This window comes from Camelina sativa, chromosome 1 (assembly GCF_030686135.1).
Source record: "Camelina sativa cultivar CO46 ecotype springtype chromosome 1, ASM3068613v1".
Taxonomy (NCBI): Eukaryota; Viridiplantae; Streptophyta; class Magnoliopsida; order Brassicales; family Brassicaceae; genus Camelina; species Camelina sativa.
The window spans coordinates 5,594,590-5,607,694 of record NC_141880.1 but is presented as its reverse complement, the minus strand read 5'-3'; the positions used below and the strand labels follow the sequence as shown (position 1 = coordinate 5,607,694).

Genomic DNA, 13,105 nt, shown 5'->3' with positions numbered 1-13,105 from the left:
ACTAATTAGTTTAAAATTTTGAACTACCAATTGATGAAGAACTGCTAACTAAATTAATCATCAATTAAAAGGAAGATTTAGTGTGTAATCAGCAATAGCATACTATAAAGTTAATTATGTCCATGCCTGATAAATAGATTTACATAAATAATATTTATACATGCCATGCCACCAAGCAAAACGTCATGTGTCCCTATCTCTTGTTGGATCCCACTTGTGTACCTGCATGAGATGAGATCTAATAAGAAAAACAATTTACGAAATAGGTTTTTTAGCAAAAGATGAGTCACCCTTATCGAATCCGATGCATATCCTCCTCTTTCCTTTATATATGCTTTTCATGTGCCACATTTCATAGTCAGTTTCTTTTATATTCATTCTTTCTTCTCTTCTCATTTTCATTTTTTCTTTACTTAGATTTCGATTACCTAATCATGAATTTGTAATGATCGTAAGTAAAAATATTTAAAAAGGACGGTTAAGTCTAAATTTTTTGGCTTTTTTATATTGAAAAAATAGTGTTTGACTTGGAGTTGGAGGAAAATTGAAGTCAAGATATTTACTCTTATATTTTCATCAAAACAAAAAGGAACCAAAATATTGAAATTATGAAATCAAGCACTTGACAATATATAGGTTGATAGTTTTAAAAAGATAAGATTTTAAGTTTTGTTCATGTAATAAAATGAGAAATAATTACTACAAAGATACAATACAACCATGAGCATTCTTAATTAATTAGGGATTAAAATACCTCCGGACCTACCTACGTACGTACGTGCCCATCTTTCTCCTTCGCCCCGTGAATAATATAACCAAGAAAATTAATTTTGAGTTGACCAATAATCATGATCGCTTGTTTCTTATAATCCAAGAAAAAGATAAGGGAGAAAATAAATATGAAATAGACGAACAATTTAATCAAATGTTTCTGTATAAACTTGCACCATTTTGATTGGCGATAAAAAATTATAAAACGAAAAGCAACACAAGAAAAATATTATATATGAAAATACGAAACTACCTATATATTTAAATATATACACATTAATATTAAGAATTTTAGATAGGTTTATAGTAATATTATATGAGCAAAAAAACTAAACTAACCCTGCCAAGGCTTTGGATGAAGCTGATCAGAAGCAGAGCTATTGATGCAATTTCCAAGACCAGCAAAAGTTAGAATCTCGTTATGAGACATTAACGGTCTTAGCCCCAAGAAATCTCTCGTCAAACTTTCTCCTCCACCGCTTTTACTCTTCTCTGATCTTGCGGCTGAAGCAGTTGTTGTAGCTTCGTTTGTTCTCAAGAACCCGCCAAACGTATCGTCAAATGCTTCTTCTCCACCGTGATGATCAAACCCGGATGCGTTGTAGTCTTGGAACAAACCTTGATTGTTGTTGTTGGAGTTGATGAATCCAGACGACGACGTCATCATCGATGCCATTGTCGTCGTGAGGTTGTTATTATGAGTTGACCTCTCCAAGTCCGTGGTTGTTGTCTTTGTAGAACCCATTTGGGCTGCTTTCTGGAGCAATGCGGTGGCTGACATAGCCGGAGAAGCAAGAGAGAACAAACCTCGTCCTCCACCGTTACTAGGGTTAGGGTTTGAAGACGTGAGATCGTGTGGCTGGTGAGAAAGGGGCTGAGGAGCAAGCCAGGGGGGGATATTATGATGGAAATTGATGATATGGTCATTGCTTTGTTGTTCTTTCTTCATGGGAAACGTATGGAGATGGTTGCTGCTACTGTTGCCATTACTAGTACCATTGTTGGTCTCGAAGTGAAGGCTATTGATGATGTTGTGAGAGGGTGAAGAAGTAGAAGAGACGTTTATGTTTGGTTGAGTTTGATGATGATGAGGATGAGAAGAAGATTGACGAATCACAAGAGGATTTGGTTGACTGTTCTGGTTTTGTGTAGGCAGTACGACTTCTCTTGCAGTCTCTTCAGCCAATGCTTCACAAAATGCTCTATGAGTTATGAAACTATCCCTCCTGTTAAATTTACCACCAGAAAAAGAAAAAAAAATACTCAATGAAATGATCAATCAATATGGTTAAAATAAAAGTATATGTTTATTCACATGGAGAGAAGATATAAAAGTCATGTGGTCCATCTAAAGCATGTAGCAATCACATATGTATTATAAGATGAATGATTAATGCAAGGAAAAGATAATAACTCATAATAGTTTTATTTTGTGAGGGGAAAAAGAAATGAAGAAAAGTACCCTGAACTAGTTCCATATTATAAATGAAGATTCTTTTGAGCTACCATTTTTGTCCTTTTTCAAATTAATTGAAATTACTCATAGCACAACAGATAAAACTGTGTACCATGTGTCCCTCCAGTTCTTACAACACCACATCGTATATATATCTCATATTATTCATTATGATCATTAATATCGATTTGTAATTCCTACTACTATTTTCTTAAAAATCAATTAATAAAATAGAAAGAAACCAAAAAGGAGTTTAAATTTACCTAGAAAAGAGAGTGCCACAGTCACATCTGTATTCCTTGGTGCCACAAGTCTTAGAATGAGCCTTGCAATCTGATTGAACAGCATACTTCTTAGAGCATTTGTCACATTTCCACTTCTTCTCCCCATGTTTTCTGCAGAAATGCTTCTTGATTCCGGTTAAGTCACCGAGAGCTCTAGATGGGTCATGGTGGACACAAGTTGCTTCTGGACAGACGTAGACTTTCTTCCTTATGACTTCTTTGTTGGATCTTTGTTTCAGCTTCCATGGCAGGTTGTGACCTCTTCTGTGAAGCTGTAAATTCTGGTCTCTTTGGAAACCTTTGTTGCAGATCTCACACACGAACCTGTTTGTTGCCAGTAGTGTTTTTGGTGATAAAGCTATCACTTCTGATTCTGGGTCTGAAATTTTTTTTAAAAAAAATTGACCCATTATATATTGTCAAAAAACTTCAATAAACACTAATAAACATATTTAAAATCTATCATCTTGGTTTTTATCCAAACAGTAATTATAATAAGCAAAACTTTATAAAACATACCCCAACAAAAATCAGAAATTTCAAAGATAAACTAATATAGTTGTTTGGTTTTGGATTTTATTTTTCTTAGATTAGAATAGAGATGATAAAGAGAACAAAAAGGGTAAAAAATAATATTTTTTTGGGAGAAGACACAAAAATTTCCAAGACGATGACTGTATCAAATAATTGGAATAATGAATCAGTCCAAAACAAAACCACGATAAGAAAAAAAATTGTATTATTTTTTTACTTTTTTTTACACACAAACCTGGATTCCCTGGTTGGTTTCTCCTCTTCTTTTGAGGTTGTGATAAATCTGGAACACAGAACTGTTGTTGTTGCTGATGATGAGGGAAGTAGTTAGAGCCACTTGCTTCAGTTATGTTTCCCGAAGAGACACTTGCTTGATCACCACCAGACGCTGATGTTAGATTCGACATATTCTCGTCTTGTTGATGCTGTACTTGTTGTTGTGGTTGATGATGATGCTGATGAAGTAACATGTCTTTGTTCATCATCACCAAACAAAACAAAAAACAAGAACCTTATAAGAAAAAGAAAGAAGAAGGCAAATAAGTTAGAAATGGACAAAACTTTGTTCAGATCTATCTATATATACAGACATATACTGATAAATAAAATAAAAGAGACAAAAGAGAAGATTAAACAGAAACATACAAGAAATGAAACTCTCTATAGACTATAGCTATATATACTGTATATCTATAATCTCCTAACTTCTTTGATTGTGTGTGTATATATATTAACTGCCTTCTTTGGCTTCAACCCAAGAGACAATATATCTATCCACTTTTTTCTGGTTCATGTTTGAAACTCACACGAAATATATATATATATATATATATATATATATATCTCAAAGAAAACAAAATAAAAGGTAACAAACAAATTACTACACAGAACATATGAACCAAGAAGTTGAGAAATTTAAATTAAAAAGAAAAGAGAAAGATGGATGCAAATCCAATATACCTAGAAGTAGAGAGAGAGAGAGAGATTGTGGACAAGAGAAACTCTATAGTATTATCTATTTATCTTCCTCTCTCTTTCTGTGTATATGAAACCGAGTAATTCAAAAAAATATAAAATAATAAATAGGGGCAATTAAAGAAGAAAATGAACCCTACCGCTAAGAAAAAAATGGCGTTTTTTCTGCTCTTTTTTTTTTCCGTAGCAATATGTCCTTTCTTTATCATTACCTGCAAAACAAATTTCCGTATTTTTTTGAAATATTTATTATTGAATATTTTTATATCTCTTGGCTAAAAAATAAATATAACTTTCTCAACAAGCTCTGTGGAAAGCTTGCAGAAAGAGAGGTCTTTGCATTTTTATAATTTTTTTTCTTTTACATTTCTCGAGAAGCAGTAGACATATGCATTTGAATATATTAAGTCCATTATTTTGCTTTGGAATTATAAATTTCACTATCTTCTTGAATCAGAATTACTATAGTTTATGTATCGCACATAAAAAAGTTTGTGACAAAAATACTTATTTATGGTCCACTATAGTAATTGCCGACCAAAATGAGTGAACTATTATATGAGTGAGTGTTTGTTTATAACTTAGTAATTTATTTTTTTGAATTGAGTTTAGTTATTTTTACAGCTTTATACTGTCATTTACAGAACTAAGCTATGATTGAGTCATTGATTATATATTTGAGGTTTTGGGCAAGAAAGGTAACCTTTCTCTTGCATCTTTTTTTTTTGTTTTCCTTTTCGATTTGATGCTTTTCATGTTAAAATAAAAAATGAGAGAGTTTACATCAAATGGATTGATGAAAAGAATTTAAAAGCTTTAATCATGTGTCAGTGCCGCATGCCCTAACCTACTTTATGACCCAAACATACAAAATTCTAGAAGATTATACACACGTAATGGTAAACGGATATTAAATGATCGATATATACGTAGTAACATATATATATATATATATATGTATAATACAAAGTTGAAAGAAAATTATACCGGAAAAGGAATGATAGAGAAGTGGACAAAATTTCAACGTTCCAAAGGGCCGCCGAGCCAATAAAGACCATGTAATATACAGAAATAATAACAATAATATATTGCATTATCACTATTATTATTATTATTATTATTATTATTATTATTATTATTATTATTATTATTATTAAATATTATGAGAATATAATGAGTGATATATATATATGAAGACGAAAAATAATATTTGGTAAACCCTTTAACAAAAAATTGTTGAAGTATTGTGAAAAATAAAAATGTTGAAGACCAAAAATAAAACATATATAATAGTATGGCTTGACTTGTTTGTCAAACACACCCCGTGCTTCTTTACCTGAAAATCAAATTAACATGCCTTTAAATATTGCACTTCCAGCTTTGTGATCCACTATCACGTAAATTTTACAGATTTTGAAATTTGAACACTGTTGTAAATGTAAACATATGTGTTTCCGGATAATCCATTTACATGTTGTCCACCATATTTTTTTGGGAGGGGGTAGAGGGAATGAAGTAGTTATTTTACTTTTAACAAAATGTGGAGAGGAAAAGATATTTTATATAAATAGAAAATTTCATAAATGTCTAATCGAGTCATATATAGTCATTCAATTTGGTGACTCCCATGCATCCAGCATATGAGATTGGTTTAATTTATTGATAAATAAATATTAGTATAGAACTATAGATAAGTATAAAATATGCTATTGTTAGAAAAATTACTACACATTGGCAGCCGTCATAATTAATTGCGTTTGCATTTAAATACAAACTGCCAAAACCATTTACCTAGTAAGTTAGTATTTTCCTAAACAAAAAAAGTTTAGGGTAACTCTTACACTTAAAAGGTAATCTGAAAATGAATTATATAGAAAATGTTTCGTCTTTTTGTCTTGTTCTTGTTTTATTCCACAATAATTTTAGCTTTTCTTAATGTGTGATTTGTCCGATCCTCTTCCCAATATTAAACACCAGCTCACCCCACACAATAAACTAACTTTATAAGAAACCCATTAATCTAATTATATGTGTTAAAAGTAGTAATCTTTATTTTAAAATTTGAAAATATTTGAATATATATATAACCTAATTAGTTTAAACTTTAAAGTAAGGACTATTTAATGTGCCTCGTTAAATCACACAGTGTCGAGATCATATGGTTTAAGTTAAATCTTCACGATCAGACATACGGAGAACTCTCTAGAAATTATGTCGAAAACTGAGTTTTCCGTATAGGTCAGAAAATTAACTCATCGTCTATTCTCAGTAAACTAGAAGCAAAACAATAAGGCTGACATGAAAATAAAATATCAATTTAGATGAAACTAGGGGGAGTTGGGAAGCAATGTGTATATAGTTTTTTTTATTATTATTCAACTGTCCTGAAATCATGGGTCTATAAAAAGATTATACGTCTCTGTCTCCATGTCAGCTATGCATGGCTTAGAATTATAACAAATATCATATTCTGACACCACATACAATAACTCTTTTCTTTTTCTAGATCATTTGCATGTGTTAACAAGTTTGAATGATTCTAATGACTGATGATTGTGACACAGGATAGATCTGATTCAACTATATAAGAACAAGGGTCTCATTGATTAACTATTGTTTTACGAAGTGAAGGCCTTCCTTGATATGTGATTTTCCAAAACAACACAGATGGACAAATCTAATATTTCTTTTTGGGGTATAATTTAAGTCTGAAAGGGTTAGTGAGTTACAGTGTAGCTGTGTAAGTGTGTAGGAGAGTCAATAAGTCACAGCTACGAGAGTTCACGAGCGGAGCAGCATATATCAGGAAAAAAATAGTAGGGCCAACTTTGTTTATGACAATGATTGAGCTAACACATGGACCCCAATTAGTTCTATTCAACAATTAAATTTCAATACAATACTTAATGATTAACCCCAAATAAAAAGTGTAATTTAATTTCTTAAAACAGTCGCACCTAACTTTCCTATAGTTGATTTTTTGTTTTCGCCGACGTCGTTTTCTACCACTTGTTACATTAGTAACATGCACAGCCTCAATTATTAATTTTAATAAGTAGTATCTTTTCATATATAAGACGTTAAATAGTTCTACAGCCAAACTCTAAATAGTTAATAACATATGTTTTACAAATTTTGAAATTTCAAAATACTTTAAAACTTATTATTTTGATTAGAAGAAGGGATAATGTAATTTTGAGGGAATCCTTTCATGTAATGTTAATACACACGCGTGAAAGCGACCGGTCGAGGGGACCGTACCGGACCGACAGAACACGTGCCATGACACAGTTGGATTGTAACCAGAACAGAGCCATGCAATCTGGTCGCCGACTTAGCAGACGCCCTTATGAACACATCCGTTCCCGTGTTCTCCGTTTCTGGTCTTCCTCTTGCCATTGTCGCTATATAAAAAATTAAAAACGTCTCCGTTTCGTTGTGGTGGTCCCCGTACGAACCAGCAGTTATAATCAGACCGGTTTGCGCAAAGCAAGACTTATATAACCAAATCGCTTACAATAAAAATTTGTTGAGTGATTTTTGTGAACAGAGATTACAAAGATAATACAAAAAAAATAAATTGGTATTTTATGTAAGGTATGATTTGTTATGAACCGGTTCTACCGGGTAAAAAATATGAATAAACCGAGTTAGATTGAGATTGGTACACGAAGACCATCGTAGCTCAATTGGACATCGATGCCTTCTGTGTCCATAAGTTTCTCCAGTTCTTCGCTCACCTTTTCGTGGTCCATCAAATGCATCATTCCTTCAGAGGAAACAGAAAAAAAAGATTACTCAAAAAGTTGAACAAGAAAAGGATGTATACCTTTTTGTATTCAATGTGAGATTTAACAGATTGTACCGGTGAAAAGGGTTCTTTTTGGTTTGATTTTTCGAACTTCCTCTAATGCCTGAAGGAAGGAAACAAAAAGTGGGAGTGAATGTGAATTTGATGATTTGGAATAAATTGCATAGTTCTTGTTTCCAAGAGAAAGAATCATAAATAAGGAGGAGAATGGGAAGCAAGCTTTGTACCCTTGGGAGGCCAAAGTGTGTTGCTGAAGACCGGTCAGGTCTCAAAGCATCCTAGAGAGAGGAAGATATGTTTCTTGGGTAAGAAGCCATCTTTGTTGAAGAAACAACAATAATAGTCGTCATGGTGAGAGAGTTGAGATTACCATAATTAGGAGATCACAGTCTTTAAGGAGCGGGTAGGTTTCTTCAGGTATGTCACTGACATCGCTGCATATATTAAAATATCATAACTAAAGACTCTGATATTCATGAACAAACTCTGGCACAAAAATGCTAGACGGAAGTGAGTGTTTACCTTATGTAGCAGACATTACCAAACCGGAAACCAAGGGAACGGTAGTTACTTCCATGCCACACAGGTAATGGGATGATCTGAAACAGTTAAAATATCCAATTCATGCCTAAGGCAACGCCAAGATGATGACTGAACATAGTAGTGTTGATGATTATAAGCTGGGAATAAAGGTGTTACCTTTAGATCGTTTACTACAAATGGTTGGTCCTCATGTATGATTTTAAACTCCAACTCTGAGACCGCAGCACCGGGTATGATCACACTTGTATCAACCAAGTAATAATGGGTCTTCTTCATCACCTAAGGAGATTCACATGTCATGGTGGAGAGCCTTATTTAGCAACTGAAATAGCATTGTGAGAGATGAGGGAAACATTTTGGAGTGTAGGTAAAACAAGGTAAACCTCAAGATCACGGGTAGCAGTGTAAATCGGTATGTGAGGTTGGACATTGTTTGTCCAATCACGGAGATCATCAAGACCTGGATAGCACAAAAGAAGACTTTCAATTAAGCATACTTTACAGGAGAAAAAAACATGGAACAAGAAAATGATGGAAGGGCAAGATTTAACTTGTCAGTTTCAGAGACCTCCAATTGCGTCAGCATGAGAATGAGTAATTACAACCGCATCAAGTGTTCTTAGCCTGACAAGAAAAGCACAACTAGGTATTATGGGGATGGCCATAGAATCAACAATAAATCAATCACAGTGTGACGGAATTATTAGAAGCAACAAGTGATAAACAGAGAGTTCAACTAAACATACTTGTTCACAGCATAACAAATAATAACAAGTCGTGTAAGAAGCATCATAATCTAATAGGGGGATTCAAGAAGTTTTCCAACAATCAATTTTTGACAACTGAATCCTTAATGGTTGAAGGAAAAAAAAACTAACCCGAAGGTGGGGAACCATTTAAGGGCACTGTGGTAGAAGAACCTGCCAAGACAAGGGAGTCAAGAAGTCAGCATACAATAATCAAAATGGATGTTGGATGCTCAAGGATCAATCATAACAAATGTCTTGTATGAAAAAAGATGGACTTAACCCCTCTATCTAATGGCTCATTACAATGTGATAAATAGAAAAATCACATTCACATTAGTCATCTCACAACACTTACTTGCCACAATCAATGAGGATGTTACTTGTTCCGGATGGTCTAATGTACCGAACAAGAATACTGGTGTTAAGTCTCCTATTTTTGTTTCCTGGTTCTGTTGCTTTTTTGCATACCTAAAAGAACCAAACAGAGTTTCTTCAATGAGATTGCATTGAAATCGTCGATGAATCATAAAAAAAACAGAAGAGATAAAAGCCAAAAAAAAAATATATACCAGACATGTTTTCAAAGGATTAGTGAGGCAGCTGACACGAGGAATCCCTTCACTCGTTCCGGTACCCATAAATACAACCTCAGAACGTTCATTGGATGATGACACCAAAGCATCATCACCATTTGCATAATCTAATCAACCACAACATACATACATAGTAAAAAAAAATGATGATAGTGTTGAATGCTACAAAGAAGCCATAGATTGACACATAATAGATATCTCTGGATTCCTATTGTTAGGATATTATTATTCAATACCTATAAGGCTATAAACACAACCTCAGAATGTTCAATGGAAAATGACACCAATAGAACAAACAACAGACGTAGTAGTCAAACAATGTATGTACAGGATTCAGAGTCATTGATTATATTATAGTCTCGAACGATCATAGAGAGAGAGAGTGAAGTCAAATCTAGTTCAGACCTAGGAAATCTAATCACATCAAAAGAATCAGATGTTGTTTGTTGTAGCAAAATTTGAAGAAATTGAGTAAAAAATTTAAGAATAGATACCCACTGGATTGAAGGCAAGCCTGAAGAATCTTGTTGAGCGGAGACCTCGTCGTGTTTCTAGAGATGAGACTTTGGCAACGGAGGAAAGATGTCTGGTGCCGGAGGGAATCGAAACATGAAAAGGAACGATGCGAAGGGCGAAGTGTGCCTAAGCCCAGAGACAGAACCGCTGACATAGCCGCCATTACCAAACTCCTGAATCTCGGAGGATCGATGCTACGTTTTTGTTTGTTTGTTTTTTTTTGCTATGGGTTTGTGTTTAGCTGGCTCGAACAATCTCCGACCGAAAGTGATTTTTAGAATAAACGCTGTCGTTTTCAGTTTTTAACTGAACACAATTGATATTAGAGTTTTTTTTTGCTGGCTCGAACTCTTCTCCGACCGAATGTGATTTCTAAGACAAACGTTGTCTTTTTTTGTTGGGTTTCTCTTTAACTGAGCTAGCTAGGCTAGGCACTGGGTTGAAGAAGTCCAGCGACCTTTGTTTTCAGTTTTTTTTTTTTTTTTTTTTTGTTTCAATTTTGTAAGATTTGGTTTGCGTAGGATAATGATGTGTCCTCTTCTTCAATTATTAGTGGCTGGAATAGAGAGAGGAGCGGTGTAAACAAATTTCATTACATAACATTATAACAAAAAGGGGAGATTTGTCTATCTCTCTTCTCTCCATGTATCCCTAATTTCTTCAATCGTTCGTAAGTCCGTTTTGCAGAAGAAGAGAATGACGACAATATCAGATCTTCCATGTGATTTGGTAGGGGAAATACTGTCTAGAGTTCCATTGACATCTCTGGGAGCAACACGATCTACTTGCAAAAAGTGGGAAGCTTTATCAAAAAATCAGATTTTTGGTAAAAAATCAAGAGCAGCAGCAAGGAAGCAGTTTCTGGGGTTTATGATGAAGGATGCAAGGGTTTGTTCTTTGAAATTCGATCTCCAAGGAATCCGCAACCACGGGGACTTGGTTGATCCATCTATAAATCAAGTAAGCCTACTTAACCAAGTCGAGGTACATAGAGTCTTTCACTGTGACGGTTTATTGTTATGCGTCCTCAAGGACAGCTCGAGGCTCTTGGTATGGAATCCTTATTTGGGTCAAACCAGGTGGATCGAACCCAGGCAAAACTTCGACGTCTTGGACAGGTATGCTATCGGTTATGACAAGAAGAACCGTAACCACAAAATCTTGAGAATTTTCGGTGAGCAGCGAACGGTTCTTGGGTACGAAATCTACGATTTTAGCTCTAATTCATGGAGGGTCGTTTGTGTCGAACCACCCGAGTGGTTTATATGGTCTCATCAACGCAGTGTGTCTTTGAAAGGGAATGCTTTTTTTGCTGCTAAAAGGGAAACAACAACAGTGGTTGGTGGTGGAGGAAAAAAGATTATTGAACAAGATATCTTACTCTGTTTTGATTTCACAACAGAGAGATTTGGACCGAGTCTGTATCTTCCGTTTTGCTCTGATGCAAAAGACAATGTTACTTTATCTTGTCTTAGAGATGAGCAGCTCGCCGTGTTACACCAACACATGAATGCATGTCAGATCATGGAGATTTGGGTTACGACTAAGATTGATCCCGATACGGTCTCATGGAACAAGTTTATGAGAGAGCTCGCTGGTTATCCGGTTGACACTGAAGGTGGGAGTTTCTTCATTGACGAGGAGAAGAATGTTGCTGTTGTTTTCGACCTAGACCATTTTCATGGGGCTATGGCTTCAGCTCACATGGTTGGACCAAGGAGGTACTTGAGATCTGTTAAAATTGGAAAAGCCCTTAATATCGGAAAACTTGACGAGTTAGGATATTTTCATGCCAAGTATCGTCTCCCTCTTGTGTGCTCTTCTTATGTTCCAAGTTTAGTGCAACTGCAAATCAACCAACCGGGTTGCCAAAAAAGAAAAAGAGAAAGAGTTTATAAACCCAAAAGCAAAATGAAAGAAGAACAAAGGGAAAAAAATGGTGGGATAGAGGTTTACTAGTTAGTTCCATCCCTTGTTTTATTTGGTTTTATTTGCAATATAACATTACTTATTTGTTTCTTGCATCTCTCCGATTTTTAATTTATTCATGCCCCCTAGACCACCCTCGTTATCTTAGTCCATCTCCTTTACTTTGCAATTAACAAAGAAATTCCATCTTCACTTAATTCATGTTACTTTTTCATTTTCAGTTTGTTGCTGTGGCATTTTATTATTATGTTTTGTGTGTGTGTGTGTCAGTGTGTGTGTGAAAGATTGGATGTGATTAACGTAGGAGTTTATCTGGAAGTAGAAAAGAATTAAGAGAATCATTTAAAGTAGAACTGGTATGATAGCTCAACTGAAATTCGTATAATCGCCAATAAAACATCTTCAATCCATTCGTTTCAAGACAATAGTTAGATTAACCTTATAACCTTCTCTCACTATTGAAAAACAGACAACGAGTAGAAAAAGCCTTTTTTTTTAATCACTATTTGTGCAGAATTTATTTTGTCAAAACAAATAAAACGATGCTAAGTTTCATGAAGTTTACAAAATTACAGTGTCCACAGTCCCGTGTGCCTCTCTGCACATATGCACATACACGTGCATATGGATTGTGGGTAGCACAAGCAGGTTAACATATAAAAGTGTTATATTTTCTAGTTAGAACCGTTAATATGCGAAAAAAATCCCATCAAAATGATTAGGAGAATGTGATATGATCATTGGAGAGAGTTAAGATTGACAGTTTTAAACAAAACAGAGCATTTCACAAATCGAAGCAAGTGAAGCTTCTCGTTCATCTGCATGATCTAAAGCTAGCTTACCTGTCTGCAGTAAGATAGGTGGTTTTCAGGTCAGCATACATAGAAAGAAAATTAACTCCAACCACAAGTTAGCTCTGTCGCATCAAAATATATTTTGTGCAG

At 34.5% G+C, this 13,105-nt stretch overlaps 2 protein-coding genes and 1 pseudogene across 12 annotated transcripts; 1 reads left to right on the top strand and 2 right to left on the bottom strand.

Annotated features, from left to right (window-relative positions):
• Window positions 1–30: 30 nt before the first annotated feature.
• Window positions 31–4,191, bottom strand: LOC104778500 (protein indeterminate-domain 11). Of its 9 annotated transcripts, none has more exons than XM_087452097.1 (6): window positions 4,006–4,191; window positions 3,281–3,556; window positions 2,491–2,890; window positions 1,111–1,997; window positions 767–793; window positions 31–222 (listed from the first exon to the last, which is right to left on the bottom strand). In XM_087452097.1, exons 2-6 carry the CDS (start codon window positions 3,528–3,530, stop codon window positions 194–196), a joined length of 1,593 nt encoding a protein of 530 aa, XP_087308223.1. In that variant the 5' UTR covers window positions 3,531–3,556; window positions 4,006–4,191; the 3' UTR covers window positions 31–193. The 9 variants fall into 9 exon arrangements, with proteins under 9 accessions (XP_087308223.1, XP_087308243.1, XP_087308240.1 ...); XM_087452117.1 differs by lacking the exon at window positions 4,006–4,191 and adding an exon at window positions 3,691–3,973 and having other exon boundaries at window positions 3,281–3,517; XM_087452114.1 differs by lacking the exon at window positions 767–793.
• Window positions 4,192–7,499: 3,308 nt separating this feature from the next.
• Window positions 7,500–10,751, bottom strand: LOC104778473 (putative hydrolase C777.06c). 2 transcript variants are annotated; one of them, XM_010502936.3, is made up of 12 exons: window positions 10,215–10,751; window positions 9,693–9,823; window positions 9,479–9,591; window positions 9,253–9,294; window positions 8,943–8,998; window positions 8,758–8,834; window positions 8,531–8,653; window positions 8,354–8,430; window positions 8,202–8,265; window positions 8,059–8,109; window positions 7,886–7,934; window positions 7,500–7,789 (listed from the first exon to the last, which is right to left on the bottom strand). In XM_010502936.3, the coding sequence occupies exons 1-12, from the start codon at window positions 10,393–10,395 to the stop codon at window positions 7,671–7,673; spliced, it is 1,083 nt and encodes a 360-aa protein (XP_010501238.1). In that variant the 5' UTR covers window positions 10,396–10,751; the 3' UTR covers window positions 7,500–7,670. The 2 variants fall into 2 exon arrangements, with proteins under 2 accessions (XP_010501238.1, XP_010501243.1); XM_010502941.2 differs by having other exon boundaries at window positions 10,211–10,661.
• Window positions 10,752–10,928: 177 nt separating this feature from the next.
• LOC104778489 (F-box/kelch-repeat protein At3g13680 pseudogene) lies at window positions 10,929–12,375 on the top strand (annotated as a pseudogene). Its single transcript, XR_015558194.1, has one exon. The product of XR_015558194.1 is annotated as an F-box/kelch-repeat protein At3g13680 pseudogene (transcript).
• The last annotated feature ends 730 nt before the right edge of the window (window positions 12,376–13,105 follow it).

Excerpts from the sequence above, each read along its gene's own strand:
- LOC104778500 (XM_019246155.2), bottom strand. The coding sequence starts at position 3,530 with ATGATGAACAAAGACATGTTACTTCATCAGCATCATCATCAACCACAA. Across the intron at positions 2,891-3,280 it reads AAACCAACCAGGGAATCCAG|ACCCAGAATCAGAAGTGATA; the intron begins GTTTGTGTGTAA and ends AAAAAATTTCAG. Across the intron at positions 794-1,110 it reads TCATCCAAAGCCTTGGCAGG|GAGAAAGATGGGCACGTACG; the intron begins GTTAGTTTAGTT and ends CACGGGGCGAAG.
- LOC104778473 (XM_010502936.3), bottom strand. The coding sequence starts at position 10,395 with ATGGCGGCTATGTCAGCGGTTCTGTCTCTGGGCTTAGGCACACTTCGC. Across the intron at positions 8,431-8,530 it reads TTGTAGTAAACGATCTAAAG|ATCATCCCATTACCTGTGTG; the intron begins GTAACACCTTTA and ends TAACTGTTTCAG. Across the intron at positions 7,790-7,885 it reads AAAAAGAACCCTTTTCACCG|GAATGATGCATTTGATGGAC; the intron begins GTACAATCTGTT and ends TTTCCTCTGAAG.